This window comes from Panthera onca, chromosome E1 (assembly GCF_046562875.1).
Source record: "Panthera onca isolate mPanOnc1 chromosome E1, mPanOnc1 haplotype 2, whole genome shotgun sequence".
In the NCBI taxonomy this organism is placed as follows: domain Eukaryota; kingdom Metazoa; phylum Chordata; class Mammalia; order Carnivora; family Felidae; genus Panthera; species Panthera onca.
Genome location: NC_138352.1, coordinates 5,232,849 through 5,257,729, shown reverse-complemented (window position 1 = coordinate 5,257,729; position 24,881 = coordinate 5,232,849). Strand labels below are relative to the sequence as shown.

Below are 24,881 nucleotides of genomic sequence, written 5' to 3'. Positions count from 1 at the left end.
TCAAAAATAAATAAAACATTAAGAAAATTTTTTTAAATTAATCATTTGCTGGCTTGACCTCATTAGTTAGAAATTAGAATTTACTTTAGGAAATAGCTAGCTGTGTTTATCATGTGTTTTATGACCTGCTGAATGACCAATTTATAAAACTACAAATAATTTAATTTGTTTAAAACAAAAACATCAAAATATTTATAGATTCCAAGCCAGGTTATCTTTACCTCTCTGTCTTTATTGAATATGATTTCTATAATTTGTTGGATCAACTTTAGTTAGTGAGGATTAGCTTAGTCTTTGAGAAAAGCTTGGTAGCAATGTGTTTCATATAAAGTATGTCATAACTCTCTTTTTTTTAAATTGTAGGACTATGTTTTTACAGCTGTTTTCAACAGTACTATGGTTTGTTCTTTACCTGTATTGATGAATATTATTAGTAATTATTATCTTTACCACTTAAATGTGACTGAAAACATCCAGGTTTGGAATACTCCATTCTTTCAAGTAAGCAAACTTAAAAAATTGGTGTGTGCGTGCGTGTGTGTGTGTGTGTGTGTGTGTGTGTGTGTGTGTGTAGTAAAAGCCAAGTGTTAATACAAATGAAATCTGTAGATGTTCATCATATGACAGTTCTTAGTCTTATTGAAACTTGGGGATGGTTTACATCTGGGTTTAGGACTGCCCAGTATTGGTTTGCTTCAGGCAAGGAAATTGTGTCTTGGTACTGATATTTTGTAAAGCATAAGTATTTTTTGTATTCATTGTAGAAGAAAAATTAAGATAATTTACAAATGAACATTGTTCATCTAAAATCTCCTCCTGGGGTACTGAAAGAACCTTGAGAAGTCATCCATACAGTCATTTTCCCTCTACATAGGACTGTTGGGTTATGAAAGTGAAAATTAACTTAAGTTTTCAGAAGAATAGTCAACATTGTTCTCTCGCCATTATGTTTTATTTTTCACATATTGAAAAATAAATGGACAAATACCTTTCTGTAATGCTTTCTGTAATGGCAGGTTGTTTTTTTTTTTTTTTTGCTTTCTATTGCTATACTTTTTTAAAGTAGCTTTATTGAGATATACTTCATATACTATGAATTAACTCATTTAAGTGTACAATTAAGTGGTTTTTATTATGTTCATAGAGTTCTGCACCCATCACCATGCCAATTCTAGGTTTTATCTTCCTCCCGGCCCCCCAGGAAACCCTTGTTCCTGTTAGTTAATCACCCCCTATCTCCCCCCACCCCCCCCAGCCCATCCCTACTCCCAGCCAGCCACTAATCTACCTTGTGCTTCTGTGGCTGTTTAATCTACACCTAAAACTTGTTTAGTTTGCTGTAACGTTTTGCCATCTTGAAATGGCGATCACATTGAAGGTGAGTACTCTTCTTGGTATAGTTTTACTTAAACATCAGATTTGCATTTTTAGAAGATCACTGGCACCAGGGTGGACAGCAGTTTCTCTGGGGTGAGTGGTGGTGGCAAAAGGAAGGAAACTTAGATTTGATCAGAGATTGTTTTACTAAATAGTTCAGGTGAGAGGAGATGATGAGTGACTGAGTTAATGCAGTGGCTTAACAATAGCGATAGAATCAAAAAGATGTTAAAAGATCTGTCATACTTCATCATTGTTGCGTTTGTGAGGTGAGGAAAAGAAGAGTCGTGTTTCTTACAGTTTTGGGTAATGTGGTGCATGGTGGTACTGTTCACCAGTTTTGAGAATACAGGCAGGAGAGAGTTTGGTTTTGTTTGGTGAACGGAGACGCTCATTTCAGTCTTGAGCGTACGGAGTTATTGGTGATCCTTGTGGCATTTGCCTGATGGGACATGTAGGAGGCATCTGGATGAATTAACCTGGAGAAATTTCTGGACCGGAAATAAATATTGGGAGTCACCAGTACATAGGTGATACTGAAATCACCAGTTATGGATCATCCTCTGTGATTTTCTTTAATGTGAAATATTCCAGACCTGCAGAAAATAGGCATGTATCTACTACTCAAATGTTCCAAATGTTAATGCCTTGTTACACTTTAATGTAATAAAATTTTAAAGATACAATTGAAACTTCCAGTGTGCTCCTCCCTAATCTTGTTTCCTTCTCTTCTCCGTGAAGTAACCACAGTTCAAAATTTACAATTCCTGTGTATGTTTTTATGATGTTACTACATTTGTATGTATCCATGACTATTAAAAAAGATCTTGCAACTTATATTTTTCATCAAACACGGACATATACCCATACTTTTTTTTAAAACCAGAAGGAAAGAACTGAGACTTTTAAAAAGCTCACTGTTCATAGACAATAGTCTTACTAATGTTCCACATTTTTTCCCCTTTGTCAGATTCTGTGTGATTGAATACAAGTATATTCTTACTAATCTCCACTTACTGTACCATCTAGTTTATATATTTATTGGTTCTGTCTGGGTCTTCCACTATAAATCACCATAGTTTGGGACAAATTCTACAATGTCATATGACATGAATGAAAGAATTGGCTTTATTGCTAAAAACTGAGAAGGCCAGTGTTGACAAGATGCCTTCTGTTTCCACATCGTCCTGTAGGGAGGTGTGCCAGGGCCGGGGTGTCTACTAGACGTAGTGTGGGTTCTCTCCTAGTGCAGAGGACCTTCCCTGTCCCACAGGTGTATCTTTTACAGAATACGGGTAAGAAAATGGCCTTGTGGAGGGCAGGGTGATACAGTAACTTGGTTCTGGGTGACTTACATTTGGGGCCCCAGCTGTTTACGTAGGTTGTCCGGAGAAGTTTGCCTTCCGTACTTGGCTCTTAGCTAGGAACCATCGGGGCCTGTGGGAATTCTAGTCCTCCCTGCTGGGGAGAAGAAACTCCTGTTTCCAGGAGGCTGAGCTGGTTCCAAAGTACAGCTTTTTCCAACAGAAGAGGGCCCCGAGATCCCAGATGGCTCAGTCCTCACAACCAGTGAGTGCATCAGAAATCATTCTGACGTGGTCCTGTTCATTGCATAAGACTGCTGGTGGACATGTAAACTGCTTTTTCATGCACATTATGATTTTTAATTAAATGGGGAAGCTTAATTTAAATGCTGCATTATTCCCTGTTACAGATAAGAAAATGGAAGTACCATGATTTGCTCAGGATTCTATAGCTGCTTCCTAAGTAGCAAAGTTGGTCCTGTAAGTCACTGCCTGTTAATAACTGCCACTCATTCCCTCACATAGGCTACGCCTAGGGTAGATATCCTAGTGTGTTTCTTCAGAGGTTTTGATAGTCTTTTAGAAAGTGCTAAGATGATGTGAAGTAATTCTCACTTTCATTTCTTGTTCTGTGGTTGTCTTTCAGGAAATTACAGACATCGTTTTTAAAATCGAGCTGTATTTCCAAGCAGCTTTGCTTGGAATCATTGTGACTGCAATGCCACCTTACTTTGCCATGGAAAATGCAGAGAATCATAAGGTAATGATTGAGTTAAAATTACAGGTACAGTTTGTTAATAAGAAATCTCATATAAGAAAAATAACCTATTTTGCATGAGTGCAAGACCTCATATTTCAGGAATAAGTAGATGGAGCGTCAACATATTTACTACAGTAATAGTAATAACAATCATTTATTACTTGAGTCCTTGTCACATGCTTCAAAAGTTACATCCGTTAATCCTTGCAACATTGTGATGTAAGTTTTATGTGTACCGACCTTTTGTAAGTCAGGAAGTGATGGGAGTCCTGTGCCATGTTCCGTGTTGTCTCATCTCCTCTTAGTAGCGGGTCCTTAAGTTCTTATTAGTTCACTAAACTCCCTCTCCCCCCTTAACCTTTAATGGAATGTACTGAATGTCCAAGATACTTAAGTTCTGTTAAATGAAAAAAATAGGTAGTGATTGTGACCACCAGAGCCTGGGGAAAATTGCTGTGTGTACAGAGGTGGTTTGGTATCCTTTCCTTTTCTCTCCTGTCCTCAGGCAAGTGGTGCCCTGTGCAGTCTCTATCCTTGCACCCTCCCAAGGTTGTCCCTCTTACCCCTGTAATCAAAATTCTCGTTCTCTCCATGTCTGCTCTTAGTTCGGTGGAGACAGTTTTGTCTTAATTTACCCAGTGTGACAAGTAATGAAGTTAAGCCTCATAGCAGACAGTTACATCTTTTAATAATTTTCTGTAGTGGAAAAGCAATACATGAGTCTCAGGAGATATTTTAAAAACATACTCATTTTTTCTGTTATATATATTCATTGTGCTAATTTAGAAAATGTAGGAAGGTTTAAGAAAATTTAAAAAATCCATAACCCCACACCACCCACATACAAAACTTCCTAGACAATTGCACTTTTCTCTTTTTTGTTTCAACTTAAAATGTTTTTTTTTATTCAAATATTTATTTAGAGGTAATTGTAGATTCGTATTAGGTGGTAAGAAATAATAAAACGAGATCCTGTGTACCCTACTCTCTTCACCTCAGTAATAGCATCTTGTCCGACTGTCATATAATAGTAAAATCCCAGGACGTTGACATTGATACGGTCACGGTACAGAACAGTGCTGTCACCACAGAGATCCCTCCTATTGCCCTTTTCAAGCCCCCACACCCACCCCTTCCCTGACCTCTGGCAGCCACCAGTCTGTTCTCCCTTTCTGTAATTTCAGTATTGCAAGAATGTATATGTAGCATCACAACATGTTTTTGGGAGGGACTGGCCTTTTGACTCAGCATGATTCCCTGGAGATTTACTCAGTTTGTATGTACCAACAGTCCATTCTTTTTTATTTTTTGGTAGTATTCCATGGTGTGAATCTGAATTGTTGCCAGTTTTTTCCTATTGTGAATAAAACCGCTGTGAACATTTACGTACAGGTTTTTGTGTGAATGTGAGTTTTCATTTCTCTGGGGTAAATGCCCTAGAGTGTCATACGGTGATTCTGTGTTCAGTTTTGTAAGAAATTGCCCAACTGTTTTCCAGAGGGGATATACTGTTTTACATTCCCACCTGCATTATTTGAATGACAAAAAGCATGCATTATCCAAATAACTCTACTTGACTTGTTTATGTTTTCATACTTATTTTGGAGTTTATATTTTTGTTCTTATAGTTCATTGAACACAAAAGTTGTCCATTTGTTTTTATCATTCCTCCTGTTCGTCTTTTTTTTTTTTTTTTTATGTTTATTTATTTTGAGAGAGAGAGAGAGAGAGAGCAGGAGCAGGGGAGGGGTGAAGAGAGAGGGAGAGAGAGTCGCAAGCAGGCTCTGCACTCATACTCACAAATCATGAGATCATGACCTGAGCTGAAGGTAAGAGTCGGACGCTCAACCACCTGAGCCACCCAGGTGCCCCGGCTCCTCCTCTCCGTCTTAACTAAACTTTATATTCCGTGCTTCTGTTATCTCTAAGACCAGCCCTTTCATATAATACATTGTTATGAGTGTAAGCATTTACAGATGTCAAAAATGAACTGAATAAAATTGTTAGGTATTTGGATTTATAAAAGGTTTTCAAAATTTCAAATTAAATAATGAGAGGATGAGAGAGTTAGGGAAACTCAAGTCATTTAAGTTTACTGTTGGTATATGTGAAAATGTAGTAATAACACCTTACTTTTTGCACTACATGGGAGTTTATAAAAGGCTTAAGTGCATTATCAATACAAAGCTTCCCACTAAAGCTGAAAGCCTTCTGTAAATCCAGAAGACACTTGGCAGTTTACTAGTGTTATCATGAAAGGTAATATTAAAAAATGAGAATCTGGGGCACCTGGGTGACTGAGTCGGTTAAGCGTCTGACTTCAGCTCAGGTCGTGATCTCATGGTTCGTGGGTTCAAGCCCCGGGTCGGGCTCTCTGTTGTCAGCATGGAGCCTGCTTTGGATCCTCTGTCTGCATCCCTCTCTTCCCCTGCCCTGCTTGTGCTCTCTCTCTGTCTCTCTCAAAATAAACAAATAAACTTAAAAAAAATTTTAAAAAGTAAATAAGAGAATCCATTTTCTGTTTAAACATATCTTTCCATCTATTTCCACAGATTTTTAAAAGCAACAGTGTTTTGGCTACTTACTGTTTGCACAGCTATAATCCCCATGACATCATTTGCTTTATTTTAGTTTTGTGTTACTGTATTCTGATCCTGAATGTCGAAATTGCTACATCTGAGAAATAATGGACCAGATTAAAGACTATAAAGGAATTTATATTTAGTTGTAGGAAGGCTTTTATTACCTAGAGACCTGGAATGTGACTTGTTTTGTTGATGTAAAATTAAGAGTTCCACAATAATTTGCTAGAGTTTTTTGTTTGTAACATGTTTATAATTATAATCAGTTTTCCCTCTCCCCTCTTTTTTTTTTGTAGATCAAAGCTTATACTCAACTTAAACTTTCAGGGCTTTTACCGTCTGCATATTGGATTGGACAAGCTATTGTTGATATCCCCATATTTTTTCTTGTTCTTATTTTGATGCTAGGAAGTTTATTCACATTTCATTATGGATTATATTTTTATGCTATAAAGTTCCTTTCTGTGGTAAGTTAACATCAGTTATACTCATGCTATTTATAAATGAAACGTTATTTTAAGAAACTTAAGTCTTTATAAACATGACAGGTAGTTAGTTGAGTAATTTGGATATTAATTTTTTATAGAAAATAGAACCAGTATTTGTTTTAATTATTGTGTATGATACTGATGATGCAATTTATATTACTATAAGTGATTTTTGAAAACCACAACTTACTATTATTATAAAATAATTCCTTGAAACTAAGGTGGTCTTTTCTGTGGACTCCCTGCTAGGTGTGTAATCAGGGATAGTTAAACGGTCCGTCTTTCAAATGCCCTCCTTGTCTCTCTGCTTGAATATAATTTCACAAAGAAACTCTTTTATTCCACAATTTAAAATTCAGCTTAGGGGCGCCTGGGTGGCTCAGTCGGTTGAGCATCCGACTTCGGCTCAGGTCATGATCTCACAGTTCATGAGTTCGAGCCTCGCGTTGGGCTCTGTGCTGACAGCTCAGAGCCCCGAGCCCGCTTCGGATTCTGTGTCTCCCTCTTTCTGTGCCCCTCTTCCTCTCGCTCTCTGTCTCTCTCTCTCTCTCTCTCTCTCAAAAATAAATAAACATTAAAAAAATTTATAAATACAGCTTAAAATACTAAGGAAGAATATAGCTTGCATTCGTGTTCACATGTTCATGACTGATGCTCGACCCTTTTGTATGAGTGATTAGGAAAAAGGGAAAACAGAAGTAAGGTTGGGGTTGCTGAATGTAAATTTATCAATTTTGCCAGAGGCTATAGTGACTTTACATATTAAATTGTGCCTTATAAATTAATGATTTTTTTAAACATTTACAAAGTATTGAATGTTGTGTATTGAAATGGTAGTTCATAGTTGATTGAGAAGGATAAAGTAGTAACCAGCTATTATACTTGTTTTTATAATAAAATGATTAGAGATAGCATTTTTCTTGGCATAAAAAAGAACTACAAATAGTGTTTGGTGTGAATTACTTATTCAGGATTGTGTTACAATTAGTTAAAAGTATGAGTTTTATTGATTTAGGAGAAGTGTGCATGGTGATTTCTCAGGTAACCACAGTTTCAGTTTTTGGAGTGATTTGTTGAGAATAAAACTTGAAGAATAATCATTCCTTAATATTTGAGATGACTGGGGCACCTGGGTGGCTCAGTTGGTTGGGCTCCGACTTCAGGTCGGGTCATGATCTCGTGGTTCATGAGTTCAAGCCCCACGTCTCGCTCTATGCTGACAGCTCGGAGCCTGGAATCTGCTTCAGATTCTGTGTCTGCCTCTCTCTCTGCCGCCCCCCCTGCTCACGTTCTGTCTCTCTCTCACACAAAAATAAATAAAACATTAAAAAAAAATTTTTTTTAACTATTTGATATGACTGGTGTTTGAGATCATATGGACTGTTAGCTTTTCACATGTTTACATAAAAATACACATTTCTGTTTTACAGGTTTTTTGCCTTATTGGTTATGTTCCATCAGTCATTCTGTTTACCTATGTTACTTCTTTCACTTTCAAAAAAATTTTGAATACCAAAGAGTTTTGGTCATTTATTTATTCTGTGGTAAGTCATGTTTTGTATTATTTCACTTATTTGTATGACCGCACTTGTTTGAAAGTTGTGAACTGTTTCAAGATTTTACTCATAATGTTGCTGTGTCAGAATTTCCTGAGTACGGACTTAGCTAGCTAGCCGCCGGCATCTTTTCGCATATTTGTCTTGTGCGTCATCCATTCCACGAAGGGACGGGACCGAAAGCATGTAACAGCTGTGTGGCAAGGATCCCAGTGCACAGAGCTGGTCCCTGTGTACTGACGCCTCCTGGCCAAGTATCCTCTCAGGTTCCGTGTCTTACTAGAGGATTAAAGACATAGTAAATGCTGAGGCACACACTTCCAACTGAGTTTGTGTGAAATTGCTAAACATTTTTTCACTTGTTTTCTCATTGTCTTTCTTTAGACAGCATTGGCTTGCATTGCAGTCACCGAAATCACGTTCTTTATGGGATACACAGTTACGGCTGTTCTCCATTATACCTTTTGTATGGCCATTCCAATCTATCCACTTCTAGGTTGTCTGATTTGTTTCATAAAGGTAGGTCTGTTAGGTGTTTTAATAATTGAAAAGCATAAATACTGCCTAATCTTTGAGATCTTAGTTCTTGTGCTGAATATTGTAACAAAAAAAAAAATCAGTTTAGCTGCTATTTACTTGATTTGAATATTATTAAGCAGCAGTTTAAGTTTACTGTGAAATCTTTTCAAGCATGTCTTTAAGCTGTAAGTCTCAAAGGACAAGGAGTATGGTGTCCATTCCCTGTTCTTTGATTCCCAAAAAGATGTACATAAATTCTAAGTATGACCTGACTTCAGTCAGTAAGTTTTGGGGGAGTTTGTCAAGGATTAAATAATGTATTGTACTATAAAGGGATGAGAGAAAATAAAGTGTAAGAGACTTTTTTTTCAAAGAAAAAAATAAAAATTACTTTTATTAAACCTGGATAATTGGAAAAATTCCACGTGATTAGAAAAAAATTAATTGACAAATTACTGATTTAGGGATGATTGCTGACTAATTCTACTCACTAACCCCGCCCCACTTTCTTTTTTGCTTCAGTTTAATATGTTTAATTTATACATCCCCAGATAGAAATATTTTTGGCATGGGGAGGATTGTAATCTAAGTAGAAAGCATAGCTGATAATACTAATAGCTAACACAGAGAATACACGTCACCGAACAAAACACATTTTAATCTAAATATACCTACATGTTGCAGCTAAAAGAAAACTTACAACACTTCTAACGCCAAATGCGTGAGTTTTTCCCACATAAAGCAGTTCTAACACTTAACCACCTGGAGGTAATGCAGACTTGGGGCTGTGTTCAGGGCTAAGGACTCAGCCCCACAAGCTTGCCCCCCGTTTTTCACACGCCAGATCCGAGTAGTGGGTCTGCAGGTTCTGATGTGGCTGCAAATCCAATGTTCCTGTCACCCCTTCACAGGTTCAGTAATTTGCCATAATGGTTTATAGAATTTAGGGAAACACTTTCTGTACTATTATCAGTTTATTATAGTGAATATACAAATGAATAATTAAGAGGTATGGGGGGCATCGTCCAGAAGGGTCCCAAGTATTGAAGCTTTAGTCCCCATGGAGTTTGGAGCTTGCCGCCCTCCAAGGGTGTGGATGCATTCACCAGCCTGGAAGCTCTCCCAGCCCTGTGTTTATGGAGATTTTTATGGAGGTTTCATTACTGAGGCACAGTGAGTTGATCAGTCTTCAAGCCCCTCTCCCCTTTTGATCAGTGGATGAGTCTGAAAGTTCCCACCTTGTAATCACTTGGTTGGTTTCCCTGGAAACCAGCACCATCCTCCAAGTCACCTGAGTAGCAGAGACTCAGCTTGGGTTGAAAGGGGCTTATTTTAGATAACAAAAGATGCTCCCTTCACCTCTGTAAACCAGAAAATTCCCAGGGGGTTAAAAGCTCTGTCCTGGAACCAGGTCAAAGACCAAATACCATTATATCATCCTATCACAGCAGCATAAAAATTTTCAAAACTTTTTGTCTTAGATTTCTTGGAAGAATATTCGAAAAAATGAGGACACGTATAATCCATGGGATAGACTTTTGGTGGCAGTTATATCGGTAAGAAATACCAAGAATGTTGGGTTAACATGTTACCTTAAGAGCAGTTTGGTTGTATGTGTGTAACTCTCTTTTTAGTTTCTATCCCTTTGCATAACAGTGAAGGTACATCAGAGAGTCAACTGTGTCAGTTAACGGTAGTCAATGTACATTTCAGTGGTAATAGATTTACTGACTATGTCCATTTTAGTTTTTTGAATGTTTATTTTTGAGAGAGAGAGAGTGCGCGCGCGAGCGTGAGTGGGGGAGGGGCAGAGAGACAGAGGGAGACACAGAATCCGAAGCAGGCTCCAGGCTCCGAGCCATCAGCACAGAGTCCGACGCGGAGCTCCAGCCCATGGACCACGAGACCGTGACTTGAGACAAAGTCGGACACTTAACTGACTGAGCCACCCAGGCGCCCCTGAAAGTGTCCGTTGTAATATACTTGTCTCTTTCATGTTATTAATTTTATTTAATTATGATTCTGGCTTCTTCAGAAATGAAACCAACCTCTTTTCCTTTGATTATATTTGATGAAGCTGACAACCAGTGAACTTTACAGAGGCAGAAAAATATGTGAAGGATTATTTTGCTAAAACTCTGCCTTGAAATCTTAAAGTTTATTCTTAACTCATATGACGTGTGAAGAACATAGTGATTAATTATTGTGGTGATGGTAAGGAACCTGATGTGTGTGGTCTTTGTTCTGTTGATCCAGGGAAACAAAAAGATTCAGTCACGAGCTGTTATGTGTTCTCCTTTCAGCCTTACCTGCAGTGCGTACTGTGGATTTTCCTCTTACGGTACTACGAGAAAAAATACGGAGGCAGGTCGATACGGAAGGATCCCTTTTTCAGGTCGGTGATTTTTTTTTTAAGTTGTTTTAATGGTTTTTAGGGTATTTACATAGTATATGATCTAGTTTTAGGTAATTTCCTTCACTCCCCCCAAAATCCTTATAGTCCTCACTGGCCCGTCTCCCACATGCCACCCAGCCACGTATAACCACAGTCCACTAATCTAGTTGTTGCAGATTTGCCAGTGCTCAGCGCTCGTGTGAATGGAATTGTACGGGATCGTCTTTTTGTCTGGCTTTTTTTACTCCTACCGTAATGTTTTGAAGGTTCATCCAAGTTGAAGCGTGTAGCAGTACTTTGTTACAGTTTTCTTTTCTTAGTATTACATTGTATGGAGATACCGCTCTTTACTTCTCTATTCGTCAGTTGATGGACGTTTGAGTTGTCTCCACCTCTTGGCCATCATGAACAGTGCTGCTGTGAATGTCCTTGTTAACCACTGGCTACTCCCCACATCCACTGAGGACTTAGCATCTGGCTCTTCTTTCTCTTTGTTCTTACTCCTTCTGTCGTCTTGGGGGAGAATCAGCATCCGCAGAGAGAACCTTTGTAACATCCTCAGTTTCTGACTTTCTCTACGCTGGTGACTTTGCGTGTCCCATGTTGATTTGGGTCGGAGCCCTGCCATCACCGTGCTTCACCTCCTCTGTGTCCCATGCTTCCAGGAACACTTCATCTTCCCGGCCTTTTTGTTTTGTTAGTCTCACTGGACTTTTCTGCTGTGGTCTCTGCCCCTGAGTTTTTTTCTGTTCCTCAGATGTTTCCACTAATTGCCTTTTTCACCTTTTCTCTGTTCGGCTTCATCCCTCTCACCCTCTTTCACCCTTTTTCAGCACCCTGTATTCCACTTCTGTATCCCTTTTACCCATCCGCGAAAAATCATAACTTCTGGTAAGTCTAATTACAGGCTAGAGAAAATTGACATGAAAGTGCAGCTTGCCAACACCACGTTTAGCCCATGTAGACTCAGCTTTGTTTTAACACGAGTTATCTCATTTTCTTCCTACCACTTTTCGATCGTTAGCCCAAGCCTTCTTTGTAGTCCTCAAATTCTCCAGTCCTTCTCGCTTCATTTTCTGCTTCTCAGTGGATGATCTTGCCGTCTCTGAACACAGAAGCACTTAATTATAAATTATAAATTTTTACACACTTATATCACCTTTGCCTTTTCCTGGTCCCAGAGAGAGAAGTACCTCTCCTGTTATTCATGCCTTTGTTATTGTGTCTACTTAAAGATGTTGCTCTGTCCAGTTTATTTTCTCTTTCTGTGACTTTCCCTTTTGGATCTAAATAGGGTTTTTGGGGGGAGGGGGCCGGTCACCTTTCTCCCATAAAACAAAGTAATAGAAATCAGAACTCACAAATCTCATTTCAACCTGTATCCCTCTAGCTCTTGTCCCCTGTCTGTTAACTTTCATAGCTGAGAAACTTCCACCTCCAGCTCCTCACCTCCCTTTCACTTCTTAACTCCTGTAATCTGGTTCTGCGCTTGATCCTCTGCTGATTCTGTTTTCAGCAAGGTGACTAATGACTTCCTCTGTGTATCATCAAGTAGGCTCCACTTACTCAGCTAATCTGCTGCTTTAGTATGATTGACTTCTTCCTCCTTATGCTTTTCTCTTGTTCTTCTGTTTTCCATAATGTCAACTCCTGTTTCCCTCTTTACCTCTCTTATTCTTCAAAACTTCCTTGGAAGCACTTTTTTCTCTGCCTACCTTTCTGATGTTTCTATGAGTTCTGAATTCAGCCCTCCACGTCTGCTCTGCCCGGGTCATGTCATTTGCAGCCAGGCTGTAAAATCTTCGAGGCATGGATACATCCTTTTTTTAGTTTCTTTGTCTTTGTGTGAAATAGTGCCTGACACATACTGATCATAAATAATATTGTTGAAGGAATGAATGCGTTTAGATGACATCATCCAGACGGTTTCAGTGAGTGAAACTAGTTCTGTGACTCCACCTTTCAGAGAGAACCACTCATCTCATGTTGGTATATTTTTTCAGTCTTTTCTCCATGGAGTGCTGGAATGTCTTGCTATTTTAATTATTTGAAAAACCACTGTCTTTATGTGTTTAGGACCCTTTCAACAAAGTCCAAAAATAGGAAGTCTCCAGAACCACCAAACAATGAGGATGAAGATGAAGATGTCAAAGCTGAAAGACTGAAGGTCAAAGAGCTAATGAGCTGCCAGTGTTGTGAGGAGGTAATTCAGTCTGTATCGCCAAGTCTTACTAAATGTGCAGTGATCAGTTTCTGTTGTGTAGGAATTAACCTGAAGAATACTTTTCATATGAATCTATATGAAAAAAAGTCTTTGCTTTGAAAAAATACTTTTGTCTACTTACTTTTGAATAAGTCCATATTTTAGTCACAAATGGGTATTTACTTATATAATATGCCCCTTATTAGCAACTATAGTTCTTATGATACGTGGACATGAATTGTGGACAGCTTGTCATTTCTTGATAGGTATCTGATACGTTATTCTTTTTTTAAATCCTATTTTCCTTATTAGAAACCAGCCATTATGGTCAGCTGTTTGTATAAAGAATATGATGACAAGAAAGATTTTCTTCTTACAAGAAAAGTAAAGAAAGTAGCAACTAAATATGTCTCTTTCTGTGTGAAAAAAGGTTGGTATTTGTTTTTTCTTTAGTAATTTTTCCAGGAGAGTAATTTTGATTTTTAGTCTGACTTACATACAATGATTTTTCTTTCAATTTCTTTAGGAGAGATCTTGGGGCTACTGGGTCCAAACGGTGCGGGCAAAAGCACAATTATCAATATTCTGGTTGGTGACATTGAACCAACTTCAGGCCAGGTACGGTATATGAGGGTGTGGGAGATGCTATGATTTACGTTTTTAATTACAGTAAGTTTCTTAATGACAGACTAGGATCTAATGTTTTCAGTAGTAATTTTTTAGTATAACTTGATCAAATTATAATATTTTTGGTTATCTTTGAAAATAACGTAAAATTTTCACACATGCAGATACACGCACAGACGTTATTTTTGCTTTTATGATTATTACTTGCGTGGGGGATTTGTCCACCAATTTAGTGGAAAGCCATCTTACTAACTTCAGGAGATTTGGAGCTAATATTGACCCTGCCATCAGTTAGCCTTTGATTGTAGCCTATCACCACTTTGTGGAAACCACAACACTGTCTGATCCTGTCTTCTGCTCTGGCCCATTGATTTCCTGGAAAATGCCAAGCATGCTCTTTTCTTTGGGTTTTTGCTCTAGCGGTTCCTTATATTGGGTATTCCTTACCCAGAAGAAATCCAAACAGTGAAATTTGCTTACCTGCATGGCTCAGAGGTCACCTTCCAGTGAGGTCCCTTGATCATCCTAGTTACAATTGGAGTTTACCTTTTCAATCAAGCCGCATTCCTGCTTCTTTTTATTTGTTTTTTACATTTATTTATTTTTGCGAGAGAGAGACAGAGCACAAGTGGGAGAGGGGGGTCAGAGAGAAAAGGAGACATAGAATCTGAAGCAGGGTCCAGGCTCTGAGCTCTCAGCACAGAGCCTGATGCGGGGCTCGAACTCACAAACTGTGAAATCATGACCTGAGCCGAAGTCGGACGCGTAACTGACTGAGTCACCCAGGTGCCCCATCAGTCAAGCTAATCGCCCCATTGGGCCATGTCACTGAACTCTGACTTAGCTATGTATGTCCTTTCGCCATCGGAAGGAATAAAAATTTGACTTACTATTACCTTGATTCTAGGAAGGAGTTTGAATTAATTTCACCTACCAATTCCTTTACAATGTAAATTAAGCAAAAAGTTATTTAAAATTGGTTTGTATTTCTGTAGGTATTTCTAGGAGATTATTCTTCAGACCCAACTGAAGATGATGATTCCATTAAGTATATGGGATACTGTCCTCAGATAAACCCACTGTGGCCAGACATCACATTGCAGGAACATTTTGAAATTTACGGAGCTGTAAAAGGAATGAGCACGAGTGACGTGAAAGAAATCATAAATCGGTAAAATTGGAACCTTTTTATTACCCAGAGAAAGGTGTACAGTTCACATTTTAAAAGTTTAATTTTTAAAGACATTTTTGTGGATCACACTTTTCATTGAAAATGGTCATTACTTTTTCATATATTCTTTACAGAATTATGATAGTTACGAAAATAAAAAGGTAATTTTTCTGTTTCTCATTACAGAATGAATGTGCCTATAAATGTCATGAAATTTATTTTAATTAGATTTTTTTAATGTTTATCTTGAGAGAAAGCACATTCGTGCACAAATGGGGGAAGGCAGAGAGAGGGGGACAGAGGATCCAAGCGGGCTCTGTGCTGATAGCAGAAAGCTTGATGCGGGGCTTAAATTCACAAACTGTGAGATCGTGACCTGAGCCAAAGTTAGATGTTTAAGCAACTGAGCTACCCAGATGCCCCGAAACTTATTTTAAAGTGAACCTTTTTGTCAAGATAGTAATTTGTTTAAAATGATGTAAATTAGAGGTCTAATTATATAGTAAGCTTCAGCTGAGTGTTCTTTTTGTTTGTTTGTTTTTAATGTTTATCTGTGTTTGAGAGAGAGAACACGTGTGTGTGTGCATGCACAGGAGTGGGGGAGGGGCAGAGAGCTAGGGAGAGAAAGAATCCCAAGCAGAGCCGGATGTGGGGCTTGATCCCACAAACTCTGAAATCATCACTTGAATCAAGAGCCAGATGCTCAACCTCCTGAGCCACTCAGGCACCCCTTCAACCGAGTGTTCTAGAAAAAAGACTGTGAATGATCACAAACAATGACTGATAATACACTCATTTTGTATTACCTATTTTGCAGGATAACGAATGCACTTGATTTAAAAGAACATCTTCAGAAAACTGTAAAGAAACTACCTGCAGGAATCAAGCGAAAGGTACTTTTATTGAACAACAGATACGTGTATGTTTTATTGATCAGTTTAGAGCCTGATACTGTCTTGATCAAATTTCTTATGTGAAGGCTTATTAGTCCCCCTCCGCCTCTTTCCTTTCTATCTAGTTGTGTTTTTCCCTGAGTATGCTGGGGAACCCTCCCATTACTCTGCTAGATGAACCATCTACGGGTATGGACCCTAAAGCCAAACAGCACATGTGGTGAGTATGACATTAGAGACACTTGGGACAGGGGCATCTGGGTGGCTCGGTTGGTTGAGCATCCGACTTCAGCTCAGGTCATGATCTCACGGTTTGTGAGTTTGGCCCCGCGTTGGGCTCTATGCTCAGAGCCTGGAGGCTGCTTCAGATTCTGTGTCTCCCTCTCTCTCTGCCCCTCCCCCACTCATGCTCTGTCTCTCTCTCTGCCTCTCAAAAATAAAGAAAACTAATAAAGACACTGGGGGCGCATTAAACTGTATCATACTTTGGAGTAAAAGAATACTTTATTATAATTAATGGTTTTGTGTTATTTATATATACATATTCACACTGAGTTAAAATCCTATGCAAATGGCAAAATGATAATTAAAAATTGAATATTTTGATTTCTGGAGAATCCCATGAACTTTCAAACTTTATCATACTTCATACTTTCATGAAATATTAGTAATATTTTATTTATTCCAGAACAAAAATGAGTATATGGGTAATTATTCAAATAAAGAGTACTGCTTTCTGAATAGCCTTTAAAAGATTTTTTTCCTAGTCATTTAACATATAAATTATAATTCTCATAATAACATTGGCTTGAATTTATGTTGGAACTCTTAGGAATTCATGGTGCTAATTAGTTGGCCAACTTTTTGAGCCTAGATTTCCATGTCTATAAAATGTGAGGTTTGGTGTAGAGATGCATATTAAGTTTTCCTTATGATTCTATGGCAATTTTTGTTAAAATGTGAAAAAGCATCAAATTTTATAATTTATTTTTTAATGCAGAGAAATATTTGAAATCATGGAGTTTCTGTTTATTTGACAAACTTTCCAAAATAAAGGAAAATAAATTAGAAGAATCATAGTTGGGCAGTGTATATTCACTACAGCAGTTGATATTTGATAAATTTTAATTAACCAGAGAGTTGGATTTTCATTAGCATTCGTTTGCTTTTCTCTGTTTATTTTACTTATGTTTTATAGGCGAGCAATTCGAACTGCATTTAAAAACAAAAAGCGGGCTGCTATTCTGACCACTCATTATATGGAAGAAGCAGAGGCTGTCTGTGACCGAGTGGCTATCATGGTATCTGGGCAGTTACGGTAAATGTCTGAAGGGCATGCCATTTGGGTGGGGGGTAGATTTTGAATAACCGTTTCAAAAACTTACAATAATAAATGTAAATGCTAAAAAAAGTATCCTTATTTGAGTTTTTGAATCAGTTAGCTTTCTATAGAATTACTTGAAAATATGTTGGTTTATTTCCAAAAAATGACTACTTTGCATTTGTAATTGGCTTAATGATTCAGCAACTTGGAATGTTATTTTTCATGCATGATATCTGTTATTTTAAAAGATTGCTAGGCATTGTATGGGGTTGTAACCCAAAGTATAAATAAATACACTTATAAAAAATATTAAATAAATAAATACATTTATAATTCATGTTGATACTCCTATAAATAAGTGGCTGAATAAATAAATTAATGTGGAAGGAGAGCAAATTTTCCTTACAGAAAGATTCTAAACAGTATATGGAAATACTGCCTCCTCCAGGAAGCGGATCTCAGTCTTCCACCTCCCGAAAGTAGTGTGATTTAACCAGTCTCTTCTAACGTATGGGAAGGGGACAGTGGTAACCACACAGTAGAGCAGTGTCACGTGGCTATCATGTACCCCTGATACGATGTGATAAGAAAGGTACTCTTGCTCCACGGCATTTTCTCCAAAAACCCGTAACTCCTGTCTAATTCTGAGAAAAATAATCAGACTATTCCCAGTTGAAACACTTGACCAATTCTCAAAACTGTCAAAGGTGAAAAAGAAGGAAAGATTAAGAAAGTCACAGACCAGTGGGGTCTAAGGAGACATGATAACTAAGTGCACTGTGTATCCCGGATAGATCCTAGAACAGAAAAAAGGACATGAGTGGAAAAACGGGTGCAATCCAAATAAAATCAAATATAAAGTTAATAGTAATATTAACCAATATTGGTTTCTTAATTTTGACAAATGTGCCATGGTAATATAAGATCATAATATTAAGGAAGTTGAAACTGGTTGAGGGGTGTATGGAGACTGTATTATATTTGCAACTTGTCTATAAATCTAAAAGTATTCCATTATAAACATTTAATTTAAATCATCCTTTAAGTGAGAAATCATACTTTGAAACTGTCAAGTCATCTTAAGTCTGAGTTTTCTTTTAAAAATAACTATAGGTGTATTGGGACCGTCCAGCATCTGAAGAGTAAATTTGGAAAAGGCTACTTTTTGGAAATTAAGTTAAAGGAATGGGTGGAAAACCTAGAAGTAGACCGCCTTCAAAGAGAAATTCAGTATATTTTCCCAAATGCAAGCCGTCAGGAGAGGTAAAGATTTTTAAAATTTGTTTGTTTGTTTTGTAGAGCAATAAATAATCATTAAAACTTGGCTATTGTATTAAGGATTAGGGAAAAAAAAGTCTGTTATTATCACCAGTAGTGAACTAATGCAGTGTGATGACTGCAGTTTTATATCTATTTAGTATTAGATCTTGCAATTTTCAATAATATTTAAACTTTTTAAATTTCTCATATCAGTGGTAATAAGAGAGTTGTTTTGCGTGGAAATATTTTAAGATTTAAAACAGTGTTTATCTAAATATGCATCAAAATAAATCATTGGAGTTTGATTTTAAACTTTAAAGAGCTTGAACTTTAGAACATATTAGTCGTCATTTTTAAATTTTTCTATATTTTATCTGTTTTCAGTTTTTCTTCTATTTTGGCTTATAAGATTCCTAAGGAAGATGTTCCATCCCTTGCACAGTCTTTTTCTAAGCTGGAAGAAGGTAAGATTTGAAAAACATGGCAAGGTAGCTTTCAAATCATAAAAGAATTTTACTTACAAAGTTTGAAAATTGGGACTGCTTATTATAGAAGCCATTGTAAATAAAGAGATAACCCTTTATTAGTTTAATCTAAGATGTAGGTAAATGCTAACGTTGTAGAGGTTTGGTACATCAGCTATATCGTAGTGTAAATCTTTTACTGTTTTAGTCGACATCACTACAGTTTTTCACATTGCATCTGTGAGAAAGTTTAGCTTAATTAGCACTCAGTGGTTCATTCCAGAACACTGAATTCTCACTTTGTATCAGGCCTTAGAAGTAGCAATGGTAGCAAGACTCCAGTGGCAACAGGAGACAGGAGAGGAAAATTCATAGCGTAGGAATGTGGACATTCCTAAAAGCTTTAATGAAGCTTGTTGAAACTTGGCATTTTTAAAAATAAGTTGTTGGTAGGAAGAAGCTATCCTGGTAGCAAGTGGAGAGAGGTGAACTCCTGGATGGGGCAGGTATTCGTGTACAGGTTGTTTTATGGAATGTATAAACTATGAAACCACCTCCGTACTGCTTGGGGAGAATTCCACGACAGGAATGAATAAGAAAACCAGAAAATTTGGTAGTAGATCAGATTGCAAGAGGATCTGAAATAAATATTAGAAAGTATATGGACATAGGAACAGTGACCAGGGTCTAGTTCACGAAGTTCAGAACAGGCTGTGATGGAAATTGGGGAACGAAAGGTAGAGAGCAGGGCGCCAGAGCAGGCCTGAGAAAAGGCATAGTGAGGGAGAAGGCGGGGTAAACCGGAGGGAGCTGCTTAGAAGAGGCAGGTGAGCGAGGCAGGTGAGCGAGGCAGGTCACCTCGCAGGTGTGGTGCTTCGCAGGTGTGGCTGTGGGCCAGCTGGGGGCCTGAGGAGACCAGAGAGAAGAGGAACGTGTTTTGGCAGCTTCAAATTTAAATGAGTTGATGACAGAAAAAAAATTTTTTTAAACGGGTGGTTAACCACTTAGTAGTAACTGCCATTTTTATTTTAAAATGTTAATCAGTAAAATATTTTCATATTTTAATAGCTAAACATACTTTTGCCATTGAAGAATATAGCTTTTCTCAAGCAACACTGGAACAGGTACTATAAAGTTAAATTTTTAAAAATTCTTTTATAGAAGAAAGTGTCTAATATCTAATTGTTTAGATTTATATTGGAGAGGGGGAGGGTGCGTGTGAACCAGAGACAAAATTATTACACGGTCGACCTAAACTGTATAATTTCAAAAAACTCCAGGTTCTCCATCTGCTTATTTTGAACAGCTCAATATTTTTTCTTCAGTAAAGAAAATGAGTGTTGTTGATGGTATTTCCTATATCTATAGTTACATTGCTTAAATATTTATAAATTATTTTTCATGACAGTGCCGTTTCCATATATTAATCAAAAATATCTATTAGTCCTCACAGCATTCATCTCTTTAGGTGATTAATGGAGGTTATTCTGCTTAAGTAATATACCAATATATCTCTTGATCTTGAATGGTTAAAGTATTTGGATGTAGCCTTATACTGTTTCTGATTTAATTAAAAAATTCTTTGAGATGATTGTGATACAGAATACCATATTCATTTATTTACTTTCGTTTAGGTTTTTGTAGAACTCACTAAAGAACAAGAGGAAGAAGATAATAGTTGTGGAACTTTAAACAGCACACTGTGGTGGGAAAGAACACAGGAAGACAGAGTAGTATTTTGAATATGTATTGTTCAGTCTGCTTAACTGAATTTATTTCTTGTTTACTTTATTTTTAACTTTGGTTTAAGGGTGTATTATTTGAATGGTGACTGAAGAACCATGGAAGCACTTGAGATTTTCCTGAGTTCCTTAATTGAAATGCTGTGGTTGTGTGTTTTGCTTTTCTTCAAATAAAACTTGTGTATAAATTATTGAAACTGCATGTTTGTACACGAAGTCTGTTGAACTGCAGTCTATATGTGAGGTTGGATATTTACTTTTTTACCTTTCAAAAAACAGTACTTCTAAATTTATGATTTAAAGAAATAGTGATAGAATAATTTTATTTGTAAGTTATCTTTATTTTTAAATTTATACCCTCTTTTTCTGTAAGTATATAGTATCCCAGTCTAAGTAAAAAACTAATGCATAAATGATTTACAAAAAAGAAGATACAAAGCAGAAGTTCCTTGCTTCTCCTTTTTAATTTCTAAAGAAACTTTGAGTGGAAGTTGGCATCCCTGGAAGCTAAGTAAACATTGGGCAGTCTCCACGCAGATAGAGGGGCCTTCCACTAGGTGGCACTCATCCACCATCTGAAGGAAATGAGACCTCGTTCTATTAGGTGATGTTAGACATCGGGCTTCAGGTATTTGAATGCTTACCATAAAATTCCCAGTGGTTTTCGTTGTAATTAAAAGAAGGCTGTGTCTAGAATTTTATTATGTAATAGACTGATGCCAGTTAGAAACGACATCATCTGTACAGTTGGAAGAATCAGCCATACCTTTTCCCGCACCCCTCATGGCATAGATAAATTTTTTGGTCCGCTTTCTCTCAAAGGGCACATTTTATTTTATTATAGAATAAAATAATTTGCTGGGTGATCATTTTTGTTGGTAAACTTTATTATTTGAACCTTTATAGAGTTTTAAAGTGTATCTGTATAGATTTATTTAGTACCTCACCTCAGATTCTCCCACTTTGGTGGGAGATAAATAAACTTTGGGGGATTAAGTTAAGGATTAGAAGCAAACTATACATAATTTACTTTAATGAGAAACCAGAATTTCACTCTATCAGTTGAAGTAAGGTTATTGTCGATATAATCTTGGAAATACTTCTTTGTAGAACTCATGTGTGGACTCTAGGTATAATATAGTATAAATAATACTAGCTGATATTCTGTTTCAACCAGATGAATGAAAGTATTAACTTAAATACATTTAAAAAATGTATTGGGAGTATGATTATTGCATTACAGAGAATCTTAAAAATCAACAGCCATGACAGAAGAATTTGGTACTGAGTTACTTTAAATAGCCAGACCCTTTAATGAAATAATATTAATTATTTACTTAGGTAAACTTAATCAACTTTTCACACTCCTGTGTCATAAGACATCTGTGGTTTTAGGCTCTAGCGGCTGATTTAAAATAGTGTTCCTTTCTCAGCACAAGGTGCGTGACTGATACTTTACCTACTGTTTGGCTGTACACATTCCTAAAGATGCCTGCGTTTCAAGCTATCTCTGAGGTCTTGTCCCTGATCTCAATGGGCTGTCTCACGATCTCTGCTTGGATTTTACAACCCACGACGAAGTTATCTCTCCACGTAAGATTTAGTCGGCACCAGCTTCTAATGTTCTATCAGGAACTGACAGCCGCTTGCCTCATAATATCAAGCGTTTGGATTCTTCACCTGAGGATCTCACTTTTGCATCTTTAGTAAAAGTTGTAACTTTTACTGAACTTTAGTCCTGCATGATGAATACAGCTCAACACACATTGGAAAGAAGATCTTTATTTTTGTGGATAATAAATAGCACGTTACATTTTCTCAGCAAGTCATCGCTAAATGGTGCCGTAAATTTGGGGAGATACCTTTCAGTATCTAGTGTTGATATAAATACCCAGGGTCTTCTTTATTGGGGGTATGTTTTTGTAGCTACGTGTTGCCTGGAGCACTGCAACTCCATGCAAGAGACAGAACAATCTGCAGTTTGCCAGGACAGTCGCTGAAAAGGTAGTTTCTTAGAACCTGACCCTACTGAGGAAAGTGTGTAATTTTAAGGAGTGTGGCCAACATAGAGCATTACCTCCTTCTGCACACTGATTTCGTCATGTTTGCTTCGCATCTGTGAATATGTGACTGATGGAAAGGAAAATGAGAGGTGAGGTTACGCTGAGTAGTTGTAATCAAGTTCTTATCTGTTACGTTTGTTCGGTTACTTTACTGTTGTGCGCTTGTAAGCATTTTCTCGAAAAGACACGAATTAATTTTTTACTTTTTACACAGAGTGAATATATTTTGGTTATGAATTAAATTATTTGTAGGAGTGTTTTCCCTTTTTCACAGTAGTAAAATCTTCCCTATTCAAAAGTATAATTTTTTAAAAGTTTTTATTTAAATTCCAGAAGTAGAATTTAACTAATATTTAGGAAAGCCAGGGCAAGTGGGGTGAAGAAAAGGAGACAGAAAGTTAAATAGGAAGTCTGTTTTTCTTTCTAGTGTACCGTTTGTGTTTTTGAACATTCTTAAATTACTGATCTAAATTTTTTTCCCATACCAATAACACATGTGCATAAATACATACATTAGGCAAAATTTGGGTAAAACAGCATCACCTAGTTTATACTTTCCATCTACAATAAAATGTTAAACTAAACCCTGGACTTCACTGAGTGACTCCGTTTACTGACTAATAAGGCAAACCTCTGTGTGCAGCTGTTAGGGACTAAACAGATGGTAGCAGTGAAAACATTACAATGAGTGTATTTTATGTTTCACTTTGTGGGCTCTTGATTTTTCTTTTTTTTCCAGTTTTCAGTAGAGAACAACAAAAGCCGTAGGTTTTCTTTAACATTTTTCTTTTAAATGGGCACAGACTGCCTTAAGTCAGTACTTAAATTTTAATCATTAAAATATTTTTAGAGTAATTTAATTCAACAGACATTTTAGTGACTGTCTTTCAAGCCAGTGGGTTCTTTGGATGAAAGGATGACCATCCATTTTGGCCCTGTAAGGTCATACAGTCCAGTAGAGGAAGATCAATACCCATATAATATAATAGCACAAATGCTTTGCTAGTGGTACTGACACTTTTATCGGAGCACAATTAAGTCTACTTAGGGTCAGCGTTGTCCTTGTTTTTATTGTTGTTCTGTTGGTCATACATTTTATTCTGATTGTACTATGAATTTGATGAAACACTATACTGTATTTTCATATAATACCTAAGTAGGCATTAATTTTTGCAAAATAGGAATGCTTATCCTTAATGTATTTTTAATGTTGCTAATACCAACTTTTCATTTTCTCTCCTGAAAGAACGTGTTACGTACAGTGAAAGAATTTATTCTCAGGTGAATAATTTTTATATCAGCTATTCTTATAAGGTAAAAGTTTACTTATTTTTTATTCATGATGTGATATATGTAATTCTCAGTGCTACTCTTTAAGAAAAATAAATACTATCAATAATAAGCTTTAAGAACTGAAAATTTAAGATAACCTTTCATTTTGTATACTAAAATGGATTTTTTGTCATTTCGTGTTGATAAATGAATGAGCGACTCATTAAAAATGAAGGAAAAAAACTGGCACTAAAGTTGTTAGCAATTATTTTTTGAGTATCTGTTGGGAGTTTTCAAGTACAGAAGGAAGATTGACAGTTACTTGTGTTTTAATTCACATTCCTATATTTTTTTAATGTTTGAGAGAGAGAGTGTGTATGTGAGCTGGGGAGGGGCAGAGAGAGAGAGAGAGGAAGAGAGAATCCCAAGCAGGCTCTGTGCTGTTAGTACAGAGCCTGACAGGCTCGAACTCACAAAACCTTGAGATCATGACCTGAGCTGAGATTAAGAGTTGGACGCTTGACCAATTGAGCCACCCAGGCGCCTCAATTCACATTCATATTTTAAGTGTAAACTAGGTATTCTTGTAGATCTTTTTGTCTCAAACCTATTTTGTAAAATTACAAGGCAATCACTTTCACTTATGTTTTATTACATTGAACAGACTGAGTTATTCCCACATACTTGACACTGCTTATATATTTATCAGTTTCCTAAGAATTTTTGAATAACTTTGGTTCTCCCAAACACAGACAAGATTTTAAATGTAATGGACAACTTCTTCCCAAGAACCTAAGCTTGCAAATCGAATTAATCGCCTTTTTTAAAATTAAGCAAATAAACTTAATTTCAAGCATCTTAAAAATGGACAATATACACAA

At 36.9% G+C, this 24,881-nt stretch overlaps 1 protein-coding gene across 1 annotated transcript in view; it reads left to right on the top strand.

The window, feature by feature from the left end:
* Positions 1-24,247, top strand: part of ABCA5 (ATP binding cassette subfamily A member 5) — a 74,250-nt gene extending 50,003 nt beyond the window's left edge. Inside the window, exons 22-39 of the mRNA XM_060645567.3 lie at positions 364-501; positions 3,328-3,441; positions 6,320-6,490; positions 7,942-8,055; positions 8,452-8,586; positions 10,068-10,142; positions 10,890-10,981; positions 13,058-13,184; positions 13,497-13,614; positions 13,711-13,802; positions 14,807-14,982; positions 15,800-15,875; positions 16,001-16,095; positions 17,074-17,193; positions 18,313-18,462; positions 18,844-18,923; positions 19,992-20,047; positions 20,558-24,247. Coding sequence (XP_060501550.2) covers positions 364-501; positions 3,328-3,441; positions 6,320-6,490; positions 7,942-8,055; positions 8,452-8,586; positions 10,068-10,142; positions 10,890-10,981; positions 13,058-13,184; positions 13,497-13,614; positions 13,711-13,802; positions 14,807-14,982; positions 15,800-15,875; positions 16,001-16,095; positions 17,074-17,193; positions 18,313-18,462; positions 18,844-18,923; positions 19,992-20,047; positions 20,558-20,665 — 2,037 coding nt within the window. The 3' untranslated portion in view covers positions 20,666-24,247. The remainder of the gene's footprint in view (positions 1-363; positions 502-3,327; positions 3,442-6,319; positions 6,491-7,941; positions 8,056-8,451; positions 8,587-10,067; positions 10,143-10,889; positions 10,982-13,057; positions 13,185-13,496; positions 13,615-13,710; positions 13,803-14,806; positions 14,983-15,799; positions 15,876-16,000; positions 16,096-17,073; positions 17,194-18,312; positions 18,463-18,843; positions 18,924-19,991; positions 20,048-20,557) is intronic.
* Positions 24,248-24,881: the final 634 nt, after the last annotated feature.